The sequence below is a fragment of the Notolabrus celidotus genome, chromosome 15 (assembly GCF_009762535.1).
Source record: "Notolabrus celidotus isolate fNotCel1 chromosome 15, fNotCel1.pri, whole genome shotgun sequence".
Taxonomy (NCBI): domain Eukaryota; kingdom Metazoa; phylum Chordata; class Actinopteri; order Labriformes; family Labridae; genus Notolabrus; species Notolabrus celidotus.
The window spans coordinates 33,871,645-33,883,788 of record NC_048286.1 but is presented as its reverse complement, the minus strand read 5'-3'; the positions used below and the strand labels follow the sequence as shown (position 1 = coordinate 33,883,788).

General features: G+C 45.5%; 1 protein-coding gene across 1 annotated transcript; it reads right to left on the bottom strand.

Annotated features, from left to right (window-relative positions):
• smg7 (SMG7 nonsense mediated mRNA decay factor) lies at nt 1-10,436 on the bottom strand (the record flags this gene model as incomplete). Its single annotated transcript, XM_034703017.1, has 13 exons — nt 10,252-10,436; nt 9,410-9,441; nt 5,717-5,834; nt 5,474-5,606; nt 5,163-5,334; nt 4,821-4,892; nt 3,983-4,133; nt 2,412-2,547; nt 2,104-2,266; nt 1,820-1,979; nt 1,669-1,739; nt 1,401-1,461; nt 1-67 (listed from the first exon to the last, which is right to left on the bottom strand). Coding segments are annotated over exons 1-13 (1,362 nt in total), but the record flags the coding sequence as incomplete, so codon positions are not given.
• Nucleotides 10,437-12,144: the final 1,708 nt, after the last annotated feature.

The window sequence follows — 12,144 nt, the reverse complement described above, 5'->3', positions numbered from 1 at the left end:
GGTGTGGACCGGCAGACCGTCTCTGTCCACCAGAATCCCCTGATGACCTTGGGTGAAGTCCAGAGACCTGAAAGGAGAGGTGAATGAGACTGGCTGCAGAGTTCCTTTCAGTCCCTGACGTGGTCCCTGATGAGGCTCTAAACGCTGTGATGGTCTCACAGGGTTTGCTGTCTAGTCTCTGGTTTCTCCAGGACCTGAGAGCTGTGTTTAGTTCCCCTAGATGTTCTCATATCCTCTGGTGGAGGCATGTTTAATGCTCATCATGTGTATAATTCATTCTTGTCCTTAGTCTCTGTTTTCATCTTCATCTTATAATCTTTTATTTTCCTACTTTTTACAAGCCGCCCCTCGAGGGGTTAATAAAGTTGTTTAAATTGAATTGAGCTCCTGTGAGTAACTGAAGGTTTGTGTGGACTGTGGCGCCCCCCTGTGGACAAAGTCCTCTTTGATTATTTTGTCCTGTAAGACAATGATATGCTTTAATGATGCTCTGGGGAAACTCAGACATATTAGCAAGAAGGAGAACCAATAAATACATATCAATATATGTGATCAAATAAAACCAACAATAATAATTATAATAATAGTAAGTAATAAAAAAAGATAAACACAATAATAATAAAAAATTATACACAAAATGATATTAACAATAAATAGATATAGATAAATGTAATACATAAAAATAGCTTAATATAATAATAATAAAATATAAAAATATATTAATACAATAATAATAATAATAATGTATAAAAATGATATTTATAATAATAATAGTGAGTAATAAAATATATAAATATAATAAAAATAAAAAATGATACATACATTCATAATAATAATAATATATAAATAGATTAATATAATAATAATAATAATAATAATTCTTAAAAATAGATAAATGTAATAATAATAAATAAATAAAATGATTCATTTAATAATTATTATGAACACATAATTATTCATAATAATAATAATAAATCTAAATATATTAAAAATGTAAAGGTATATACAAATGTTAAAAACACGTGTAATTATTGTTTTAATTTTCAAAATTATCAATCATCTCCTTTTGACCGAGTGATTAAGTCCTGGGCCCGGTGTACAGAGGCTATAGTGCTGGCCTGGGTTCGATTCCAACCTGTGACCCCTTTACCACATGTCACTGCTCCCTCTCTCTCCTGTCATCCTGCTCTGACCTCTGACCTCTGACCTCTGACCTCTGACCTGCCCTGTGTATGTCCTGCCCAGAGATTACAGAAACTTCCAAACTCAGCTTCTGACTTTTCAAAATAAAAGGGGGCGAAAAGGGAAATCTGTTTCTGGATGAAGTGGGTTAAAACCCTTCAGGTAGATGGATCAATGTCTCCTAAGCACATTCATAATGAAGCTGATGATGAGGGTACCTGAGAGCGGGCCGCAGCGCCAAGAAACCCTGCAGCTCAAACTCCTCGGGCAGGGGCGTCACTGCAGAGAAAACAAACACACACATCAGAGACAGACCATAACATTAAAGAAACAACGCTATGCTGGACAGACAGAGAGGCTTTTATTCTGAAGGATAACAGGAAATGCAGGCAGGAACACTGCATCAGATCAGATATCAGAATCATCTCACTGATTGTAACCTGAGCAGCATCAGAGCTCTCATGGATTAATGAGTTACAGCAGTACCTGAGGAGCACGACACGTCGTCCTCTTTGGGCTGGAAGCTGTTGAGGATGGAGACCAGCCAGGGCCAGATACTGAGACAGAGACAGAGAGAGAGAGGTGACACACCTGTTCATACTCAGTCAGACAGCACGGGATCCATCAGGATACTTACTGCTGCCTCTTGTCCACCGCGGCCTCGTGGAAGACGCTGGGTCTCAGCCTGAGCCAGTCCAGAGAGACCTTGATGGCGGGCAGAGGACACTCCCCCATGATCTCCTCCCCCCGGCTCCTGTTGAGCAGAGCGCGGCTGCACATGACGCCCAGGAAGGACACTGAGGAGAGAAAGACGCTCCTTTAACAGACGCTCAGATGGTTTAAAGCAGTGTGAGTGGTTCAGGGTGTGAACTCGAGGAGCATCAGAACCAGAACCAGAACCAGAACCACAGAGAGTCTTACTGAAGAGTCCCAGCAGCTGGAACCAGCCGATCTGCTGCTCGCTGCTGTAGCTCTGCTCGCTGCTGTCGGCTGTCAGGTCTCTCAGGTGATGGAGCTCAAACAGGTTGATGACGGTGATGTGGACCAGCTGCTGAGAGCTGAAGGCTTTCTGCAGGATCAGCCTCTGCTCACACACACACAGACACACACACACACACACACACACACACACACACACACACACACACACACACACACAGGGTTAGGAACACTTTAACAGTGTGTTCTGTTTTAATGAGACACCAGAGAGAACGGTCTCTTTGTTTCACCTGAAACTGCTCCTCCAGCCTCTCCCTCAGAGCGTCCAGTTTGTCCAGACTCTTACTCAGGTAGACGTGACCGTGAAACTTGATGAAGGCCCTGATGAAATCCGACACGCTCCACTTGGTTTTCACCTCATCACGGCTGCAGAGACACAGAGGGAGGACAGACTGTTGGTCTCATGGAGGCTGAACAGATGCTTTTATAAGGAGTATCTTAATTTCCCTCCCTCACTCAGGGGTTACAGACAGATTCCACCAGATCCATCTCTGATCCCTCACAGCTCTGGATCTGATCGGTTTCTACTCTAGTCAATGTGTTAACTTCCACTGGATCCGCTCCGTTGTGTTCCAGTGCTCATTTCCTTTCCTCAGCTTTCTTTTCCTTGGCTTTCCTTTCCTTAGCGCTCATTTCCTTTCCTTTCCTTTCCTTTACTTCCCTTAACGACCATTTCCTTTCCTTGGCTTTCCTTTCCTTAGTGCTCATTTCCTCTCCTTTCCTTTCCTTAGCGCTCATTTCCTCTCCTTTCTTTCCCTTAGCACTCATTTCCTTTCCTTTCTTTCCCTTAGCAATCATTTCCTTTCCTTTCCTTAGCGCTCCTTTCCTCTCCTTTCCTTTCCTTAGCGCTCATTTCCTCTCCTTTCTTTCCCTTAGCACTCATTTCCTTTCCTTTCTTTCCCTTAGCAATCATTTCCTTTCCTTTCCTTAGCGCTCCTTTCCTCTCCTTTCCTTTCCTTAGCGCTCATTTCCTCTCCTTTCTTTACCTTAGCACTCATTTCCTTTCCTTCCCTTAGCAATCATTTCCTTTCCTTTCCTTAGTGCTCATGTCCTCTCCTTTCCTTCCCTTAGCGATTATTTCCTCTCCTTAGCGCTCATTTCCTTTCCTTTCCTTCCCTTAGCGATAATTTCCTTTCCTTCCCTTAGAGATCATTTCCTTTCCTTTCCTTAGTGCTCATGTCCTCTCCTTTCCTTCCCTTAGCGATTATTTCCTCTCCTTAACGCTCATTTCCTTTCCTTTCCTTCCCTTAGCGATAATTTCCTTTCCTTCCCTTAGAGATCATTTCCTTTCCTCAGCTTCTTTTTCCTCTCCTTCCCTTGGCGTTCCTTTCCTTTCCCTTAGTGCTCATTTCCTTCGCTCATCTTTCCTTCCCTTACGGCCAAATTCCACCAGATCCGTCACAGCACCAGATCTGATCGGTTTCTATTCTAGTCAATGTGTTAACTTCCACTGGATCCACTCCGTTGTGTTCCATCTGCATCTCTGATCCGGCAGGTCGGAGTCCTCCGGATCAGATCCACAAGACTTCTATTTGTTGCCGGATGCCGGAGCACGACGCATCAATCTCAACAGAGCAGATGGAGCGGGACAGGAAGTCAGGTTTCACCAAAACAAAATGAAAACATCCGGTTAATTTTCAGAATAAAACACTCTGTGTTATCACCAGATCGTATTTCACAGGGACTTTAAAATCCCTGAGAGTCCTTCTGAAAAAGGACAGACCTGTCCCTCTACCTCTGCACACAGACTTTAACGGGGGCCCTGGCGGATCCTGTGAATCCTTATTTTAAGGAACGTTACCTCTCCAGAGCCTTGGACAGGGCCTTCTGCAGGTTGGTGGAGGCTGCGGGGAAGGGGAACTTGACAGCGATGCTGCGGCAGTAGTAGAAGATGGTGGTGAGGTGGTCTCCTTTAGAGGAGGCCAGGATGGCCAGCTGGTTGTAGGGCTGACCTGCAGGAGACACACGGAGCATTACAGCACACACACACTCAGGGAGGAACTACAAACCTGCACGGACCTGATCCACTTCTGAACCAAACTAAACTGTGAATAAAAACTTTGCATGTGAGCTTCCAGACATCCACACCTTCCTTTTATTAAAGCTGCTGTTGGTAGTCTTGATATAAACATCAGTTCGGAGAGAGATTTAGAATGTCAACACGACCCCTCCCCACCAGATTTCCTCTCACCACCCGTAACCCCGCCCACAAAAGATCATTGTGTGCCCTCTATGAGGAAGTAGTGGCTTCCCAGCCAATCAGGGCGACATAGTGGGGCCTAGGGCTGGGCGATAATTTGATAACGATAATTATTGTGATATAATTCTTGATATAAATATAAAACATTTTCGTTAAAAATTTGATATAAATAAACATGTAATTACACCCCCTGGCCACTTAAAACGGAGGGGGCGCTAATGAGCCTTAAACGCCCAACATTTGACAGAAGAAGAAGACGGCATTGAACAGCCAATCATGTCGCAGTGAGAGAGGGGTGAGGGGCTGGATGTAAACACAGCTGAGACGAGGGACAGCTATTAGCCTAGCTTAGCATTAAGATTTGAAGTAAGAAGGACCTGCTGACTCGTTTCAAACACACACACGTCCCCCAGAGCTCAGAGCAGAGCGTCACACTCACCGTTGGATGGGACCAGCTGAGCTGCATGTCTGTAGTACGACTCCGCCTGGCTGGTCTGGTTGCGGTAACGAGCTGGAACACAGAAACGTGGACTGAGTCAAGACCAGGTCTGTCGTGGGTGGATGGGAGTCAAAGGGTTTTAACCCGTCGGCCTTTACTGGGCATGTAGAACGAATTCTCTCCGCTCTTTTTGAGGTCAGACAAAGAGTCTTGGTGTGTGTGTGTGTGTGTGTTGTGTGTGTGTGTGTGTGTGTGTGTGTGTGTGTGTGTGTGTGTGTGTGTGTGTGTGTGTGTGTGTGTGTGTGTGTGTGTGTGTGTGTGTGTGTGTGTGTGTGTCCTCACCGATGTCTCCGAGGTGGACGAGGCAGTGCTGGCAGATGTAGGAGCAGGAGCTGGGCTGCGGCGTGACGATGGCGCTGCTGCTGCTCTGTTTATTGCTGATGATGCCGAGCTGCGACGACTTGACGCGACTCGGCAGGTCCACGTTGAACACGGTGCAGAGCTCCTGCAGCAGCTGGAGGAGACAGATCCACGTTTAGCTCAGTGATCAGAGTCAGAAGAAATGACTCCACCGTACAAACCGAACACCTAAACCCTCCTCCTAAAGATTCTGTCTGCATCATCTGGACTCGTTCTCCAGCCCTGAGCCTTACCTGAGTGTAGAAGCCGCTCGCGGCCTCCAGGAACAGCGACAGGTTGGCCTGGACCTCGCTGCGGTTGGGGTTGGCTCTGTTCTTGGCCTGGCTCTGCAGGGTGGTGATCTGGTTCTTGAAAGCATGATTCCACCTGCAAGAGGGTTTTAAAAACAACAGCATCAGGACTGAGTCTACAAAGATCTCCTGTCCTCTCTAACCAAAGACATTAAAGTTCTCTGTGATGTGGGCGGAGCAGCTTACAGGTCTTGCTCCACCTTCTTGTCCAGAGCGTACTCCAGGTCTGTGACCAGCATCTTCTGGTACAGGTCCTGCAGGGCCTGCCGAGACGTCCACACCTCTGCCGCCCCCAGCTTTGAATCTGAGCCCAGAGAGGAAACAGGTGAGTGCAGCTGAAGGAGAGACACGTTTGAAGGAGACCAACAAATGTTCCTGAGTCCAGATTCAGAACCTGATAAACAAGAACTCAATTCATATTCTGTTACTAATGCAGTGACTTCCACTACAGAGTCATGCCTGTTTCTGATGCAGTGACTTCCACTACAGAGTCATGTCTGTTTCTAATGCAGTGACTTCCACTACAGATTCATGTCTGTTTCTAATGCAGTGACTTCCACTACAGAGTCATGTCTGCTTCTAATGCAGTGACTTCCACTACAGAGTCATGTCTGTTTCTAATGCAGTGACTTCCACTACAGAGTCATGTCTGCTTCTAATGCAGTGACTTCCACTACAGAGTCATGTCTGCTTCTAATGCAGTGACTTCCACTACAGATTCATGTCTGTTTAATGCAGTGACTTCCACTACAGAGTCATGTCTGTTTCTAATGCAGTGACTTCCACTACAGAGTCATGTCTGTTTCTAATGCAGTGCCTTCCACTACAGAGTCATGTCTGTTTTTAATGCAGTGGCTTCCACTACAGAGTCATGTCTGTTTTTAATGCAGTGACTTCCACTACAGAGTCATGTCTGTTTCTAATGCAGTGCCTTCCACTACAGAGTCATGTCTGTTTTTAATGCAGTGACTTCCACTACAGAGTCATGTCTGTTTCTAATGCAGTGACTTCCACTACAGAGTCATGTCTGTTTCTAATGCAGTGCCTTCCACTACAGAGTCATGTCTGTTTTTAATGCAGTGGCTTCCACTACAGAGTCATGTCTGTGTTTAATGCAGTGACTTCCACTACAGAGTCATGTCTGTGTTTAATGCAGTGACTGCCACTACAGAGTCATGTCTGTGTTTAATGCAGTGACTTCCACCACAGAGTCAGGTCTGTGTTTAATGCAGTGACTTCCACTACAGAGTCATATCTGTGTTTAATGCAGTGACTTCCACTACAGAGTCATGTCTGTGTTTAATGCAGTGACTTCCACTACAGAGTCAGGTCTGTGTTTAATGCAGTGACTTCCACTACAGAGTCATATCTGTGTTTAATGCAGTGACTTCCACCACAGAGTCATGTCTGTGTTTAATGCAGTGACTTCCACTACAGAGTCATATCTGTGTTTAATGCAGTGACTTCCACTACAGAGTCATGTCTGTTTATAATGCAGTGACTTCCACTACAGAGGTTTGGTTCAGGTCTGGTGGGGATATCATGTCTGCTCTATGTTACCCTCTGGCATCCATTAAACATTTGGCAGATATAAACTTCAGGCTGCAGACGGTCTCTCTCTAACAGGTTTCGTTTGTGAACAGCCAACTCAGTTTTCAGCGACATCCATTAACAAACGTGTTTCTATTTTAAGCCTCTGAAACTGATCTTTCCCAGGAACGGAAGACGACTCAGCCTCATGGATGTTCATTCAAATCAGTTCAAAAGGATCAAAGAGCGTGTGCAAACAAGAACGCCGGTCGAGTCAAGACAAGTCAGTCCTCTTCAGGATTTAGTGCCAACTTTCACATCTGGACAGGACAATGCTCACAAAGCAGCACAGCAGCTCTGCTGTCCACTAAGATCATTTGCCTACATGTGACTATCAAAGCAGCGTAGTGATAACAGCTCCTGCTGAGGCCTGAACCACAGAGACAGATCAGAAACACTCAGGTTATCTTCTGTTATCAGCCCGCTCTGACTCTAACAAAGAGATCACTCTGAGGCTGTCAGCTCCACCAGTCCACCACAGACATGACTCTGTAGTGGAAGTCACTGCATTAAACACAGACATGACTCTGTAGTGGAAGTCACTGCATTAAACACAGACATGACTCTGTAGTGGAAGTCACTGCATTAAACACAGACATGACTCTGTAGTGGAAGTCACTGCATTAAACACAGACATGACTCTGTAGTGGAAGTCACTGCATTATAAACAGACATGACTCTGTAGTGGAAGTCACTGCATTAAACACAGACATGACTCTGTAGTGGAAGTCACTGCATTAAAAACAGACATGACTCTGTAGTGGAAGTCACTGCATTAAACACAGACATGACTCTGTAGTGGAAGTCACTGCATTAAAAACAGACATGACTCTGTAGTGGAAGTCACTGCATTAAAAGCAGACATGACTCTGTAGTGGAAGACACTGCATTATAAACAGACATGACTCTGTAGTGGAAGTCACTGCATTAAACACAGACATGACTCTGTAGTGGAAGTCACTGCATTATAAACAGACATGACTCTGTAGTGGAAGTCACTGCATTAAAAGCAGACATGACTCTGTAGTGGAAGACACTGCATTATAAACATACATGACTCTGTAGTGGAAGTCACTGCATTAAACACAGACATGACTCTGTAGTGGAAGTCACTGCATTATAAACAGACATGACTCTGTAGTGGAAGTCACTGCATTAAAAACAGACATTATTTGTAGTGAAAGTCACTGCATTATAAACAGACATGACTCTGTAGTGGAAGTCACTGCATTAAAAACACACATGACTCTGTAGTGAAAGTCACTGCATTATAAACAGACATGACTCTGTAGTGGAAGTCACTGCATTAAAAGCAGACATGACTCTGTAGTGGAAGACACTGCATTATAAACAGACATGACTCTGTAGTGGAAGTCACTGCATTATAAACAGACATGACTCTGTAGTGGAAGTCACTGCATTAAAAACAGACATGACTCTGTAGTGGAAGTCACTGCATTATAAACAGACATGACTCTGTAGTGGAAGGCACTGCATTAGAAACAGACATGACTCTGTAGTGGAAGTCACTGCATTAAACACAGACATGACTCTGTAGTGGAAGTCACTGCATTAAAAACAGACATGACTCTGTAGTGGAAGTCACTGCATTAAAAGCAGACATGACTCTGTAGTGGAAGACACTGCATTATAAACAGACATCACTCTGTAGTGGAAGTCACTGCATTAAACACAGACATGACTCTGTAGTGGAAGTCACTGCATTATAAACAGACATCACTCTGTAGTGGAAGTCACTGCATTAAACACAGACATGACTCTGTAGTGGAAGTCACTGCATTATAAACAGACATGACTCTGTAGTGGAAGTCACTGCATTAAAAGCAGACATGACTCTGTAGTGGAAGACACTGCATTATAAACAGACATGACTCTGTAGTGGAAGTCACTGCATTATAAACAGACATGACTCTGTAGTGGAAGTCACTGCATTAAAAACAGACATGACTCTGTAGTGGAAGTCACTGCATTATAAACAGACATGACTCTGTAGTGGAAGTCACTGCATTAAAAACAGACATTATTTGTAGTGAAAGTCACTGCATTAGAAACAGACATGACTCTGTAGTGGAAGTCACTGCATTAGAAACAGCCCGGTGCAGGTAAGGTGACCAACTTTAGTTACCATATCAAAAAGAAGTGAAACACCGGTGTAGTTCTGACCTGAAGCCCAGAGTGGACCCTGTGGTCACCTGGCTAACAGATACGTCACAGTGCATACAGGTATATTGACTGAGGATCATGTGTGAGGTGAGGGTGCAGACCTACCTGTCATGTCAGCCTTCAGGGCCTCTGCCTGTCTGCTCGGATGTAAACACAGAGGAGGAGGAGGTTAGCCGGATCCATCATGAAAACACACACATGCTAATAACATGACACACACACACTTCCTCATTACAGACAATCCACAGATACCACGGTGAACACTCACTCACAGCACCTCCATTCAAACATCTGACAGCGTTTATTCAACACAGGACAGTGGACACGGGCTCAGACTAACACCTGGATCATCACTCCTTCATTTCACCCTTTCATGTTTCACTAATGTTCCTCATTAACCTGTTAGCATGCTAACACCGAGCACACGCCGCCCACAGCCGGATAATAACGTGTTCATGTTTATATCACAGGGTCACCGTGTGCCTTCTTTACACACCTGTCCTGTACCTGAGGGGGTCTGCTGGTTTAAACAGAACCACCTTTAATGACTGACTGAATCAGAGCTCATGCTAACTGACGCAGAAAGACGCTAGCATGCTACAGCTAACTAGCATCAACACATCGAGTAAACAGTCTGTGGCGGGAACACAAATCACCCTTTACACCACAGCCAGGCCGGACAGGTGACCCTAAACCCTCACACACACACACCCGGGTCCGGGTCAGACCGGCCCCCTCATGAGACCGGGTCTCAGTCCGGCAGCAGAGACTGTTTGTTTATATGAAGCTAGCTTAGAGCTAACGTTAGCTCAGGGCTGGTCCCCGAGACAGCTAGCTTTAGCATTAGCAACACGAACAAAACAATCCGCCTGCTGGATCAAAACCAGCGTTTCTACCAAGACCAGGACCACCAGAGTCCACTACGGGGGGTCCCGGATCAGGCTCACCTCAGATACTGGGCGCAGAGGTTCATCCTGACGGATCCCCAGACCCTCAGACAAAGACTGGACCAGAGGCTAACACTCCACCCGGCGCCATATTGTTCCTGTCTGACCCACAGAGGGCCCCACTGAGAGGAAGAGGAGGAGGAGGAGGAGGAGAGAGGAGGAGGAGGAGAAAGAGAAGGAGGAGAGAGATGAGGAGGAGGAGAAAGAGGAGAGAGAAGAGGAGGAGGAGGAGGAGAAAGAGGAGAGAGAGGAGAGAGATGAGGAAAGGAGGAGGAGGAGGAGGGTGGAGAGAGATGAGGAGGAGGAGGAGGAGGAGGAAGAGGAGAGAAAGGAGGAAGAGGAGGAGGAGGAGGAGGAGAAAGAGGAGGAGGAGAGAGATGAGGAGGAGGAGGAGGAGGAGGAGGAGGAGAGAGAGGAGAGGAGGAGGAGGAGGAGGAGAGAGAGGAGAGGAGGAGGAGGAAGAGGAGGAGAGAGAGTGGGGGAGAGAGATAAGGGAAGGAGGAGAAGGAGGAGGAGGAAGAGGAGAGAGAGGAGGATGAGGAGAAGAGAGAGAGAGGAGGAGAGAGATGAGGAAAGGAGGAGGAGGAGGAGGAAGAGGAGAAGAGAGAGAGAGGAGAGAGAGGAGAGAGATGAGGAAAGGAGGAGGAGGAGGAGGGTGAGGAGGAAGAGGAGAAGAGAGAGAGAGGAGGAGAGAGAGGAGGAAAGGAGGAGAAGGAGGAGGAGGAGAAGAGAGAGGAGGAGTACGATTAGGATGAGGAGGAGGAGGGGGGGGCAGGAAGAGGAGAGAGGAGGAAGAAGTGGAGGAGAGAGAGGAAGAGGAGGAGGGGGGCAGGAAGGAAGGATGAAAGGAAAATAAGAAAGAAAATGAAAGAGAAAGAAAAGATAGAAAGAAAGAAATGAGAGTAATTTAAAATTCAAAAGAAAGACAGAAAATGAGTATGAAAAAGGAAGAGGGTTATGAAAGAATTTAATGGAAAATAGAAAGAAAGAGAGAAAGAATGAAAATGAAATTTAAAAAAAAAAGAAAAAGAGAGAGAAAATTAGTGAAAAAAAGGAAGAGGGGAAAAAATGAGAAAGAAAGAAAGAAAGAAAGAAGGTGAGAAAAGAGGAGGAAGAAAAAGGAGAAAAAGGAAGAATGAAAATGACAATGAAAGAATGAAAGAGAAATGAAAAGAACAGTAACAGGCTGCAGTTCCTCAAGTGTCCACTGGAGGCAGTCTCCATTAACACCCACGTTTCCTGTGCCAGCTTCTCTCCTCTTTAGTGACCCCTGATACAAACAGGAACAGCTCTCTGCAGCCAGGGGGCGCTGTTGAGCTTCACACAGAAACCTCCTTCAGGTTCCTGCAGAGGATCCATCCTCCTTCAGAGACATGTCTGTGCTGTTTCATGAACTCTGAGTGTCTTCATTACAGCACATGTTTTAAAACAACAACACAGAGTATCAGATGTATTAATATGAGAGCCTTCACAGAGGGGCCTGGAGACCTGTGGACTCAGATGATCAAACCAAAGGTCCCAGTGTTTCCTCCTCACACCCCTCTGTGAACAGCATGACTCTGTGTTCTCCATCCTGAAACAGTAAAGTCATGTAAAATGTGATGTCATGATTCTTTGAACGTGGTCCCAGCAGGGGGCCAGGCAGTTACTTTCAATATTACTCATATTGAAGTCAGATATTGTGTTGTTGTGCTTCAACAGGCGTCAGAGACAGAAGCTTGTTTGCATTTTAATAAAGAAAATTTCATTTATTTGATGCTTTAAATGTTGACTTTGGATTTTGAGTCCTTAAAGAGTTCAGCAGATTGAAATGTTCACACTATACAATACATACAAAACTCAGCTGCACGCCTCCTCACTCACTCCTGCTCCAGAGACCACATCACCCCAGTC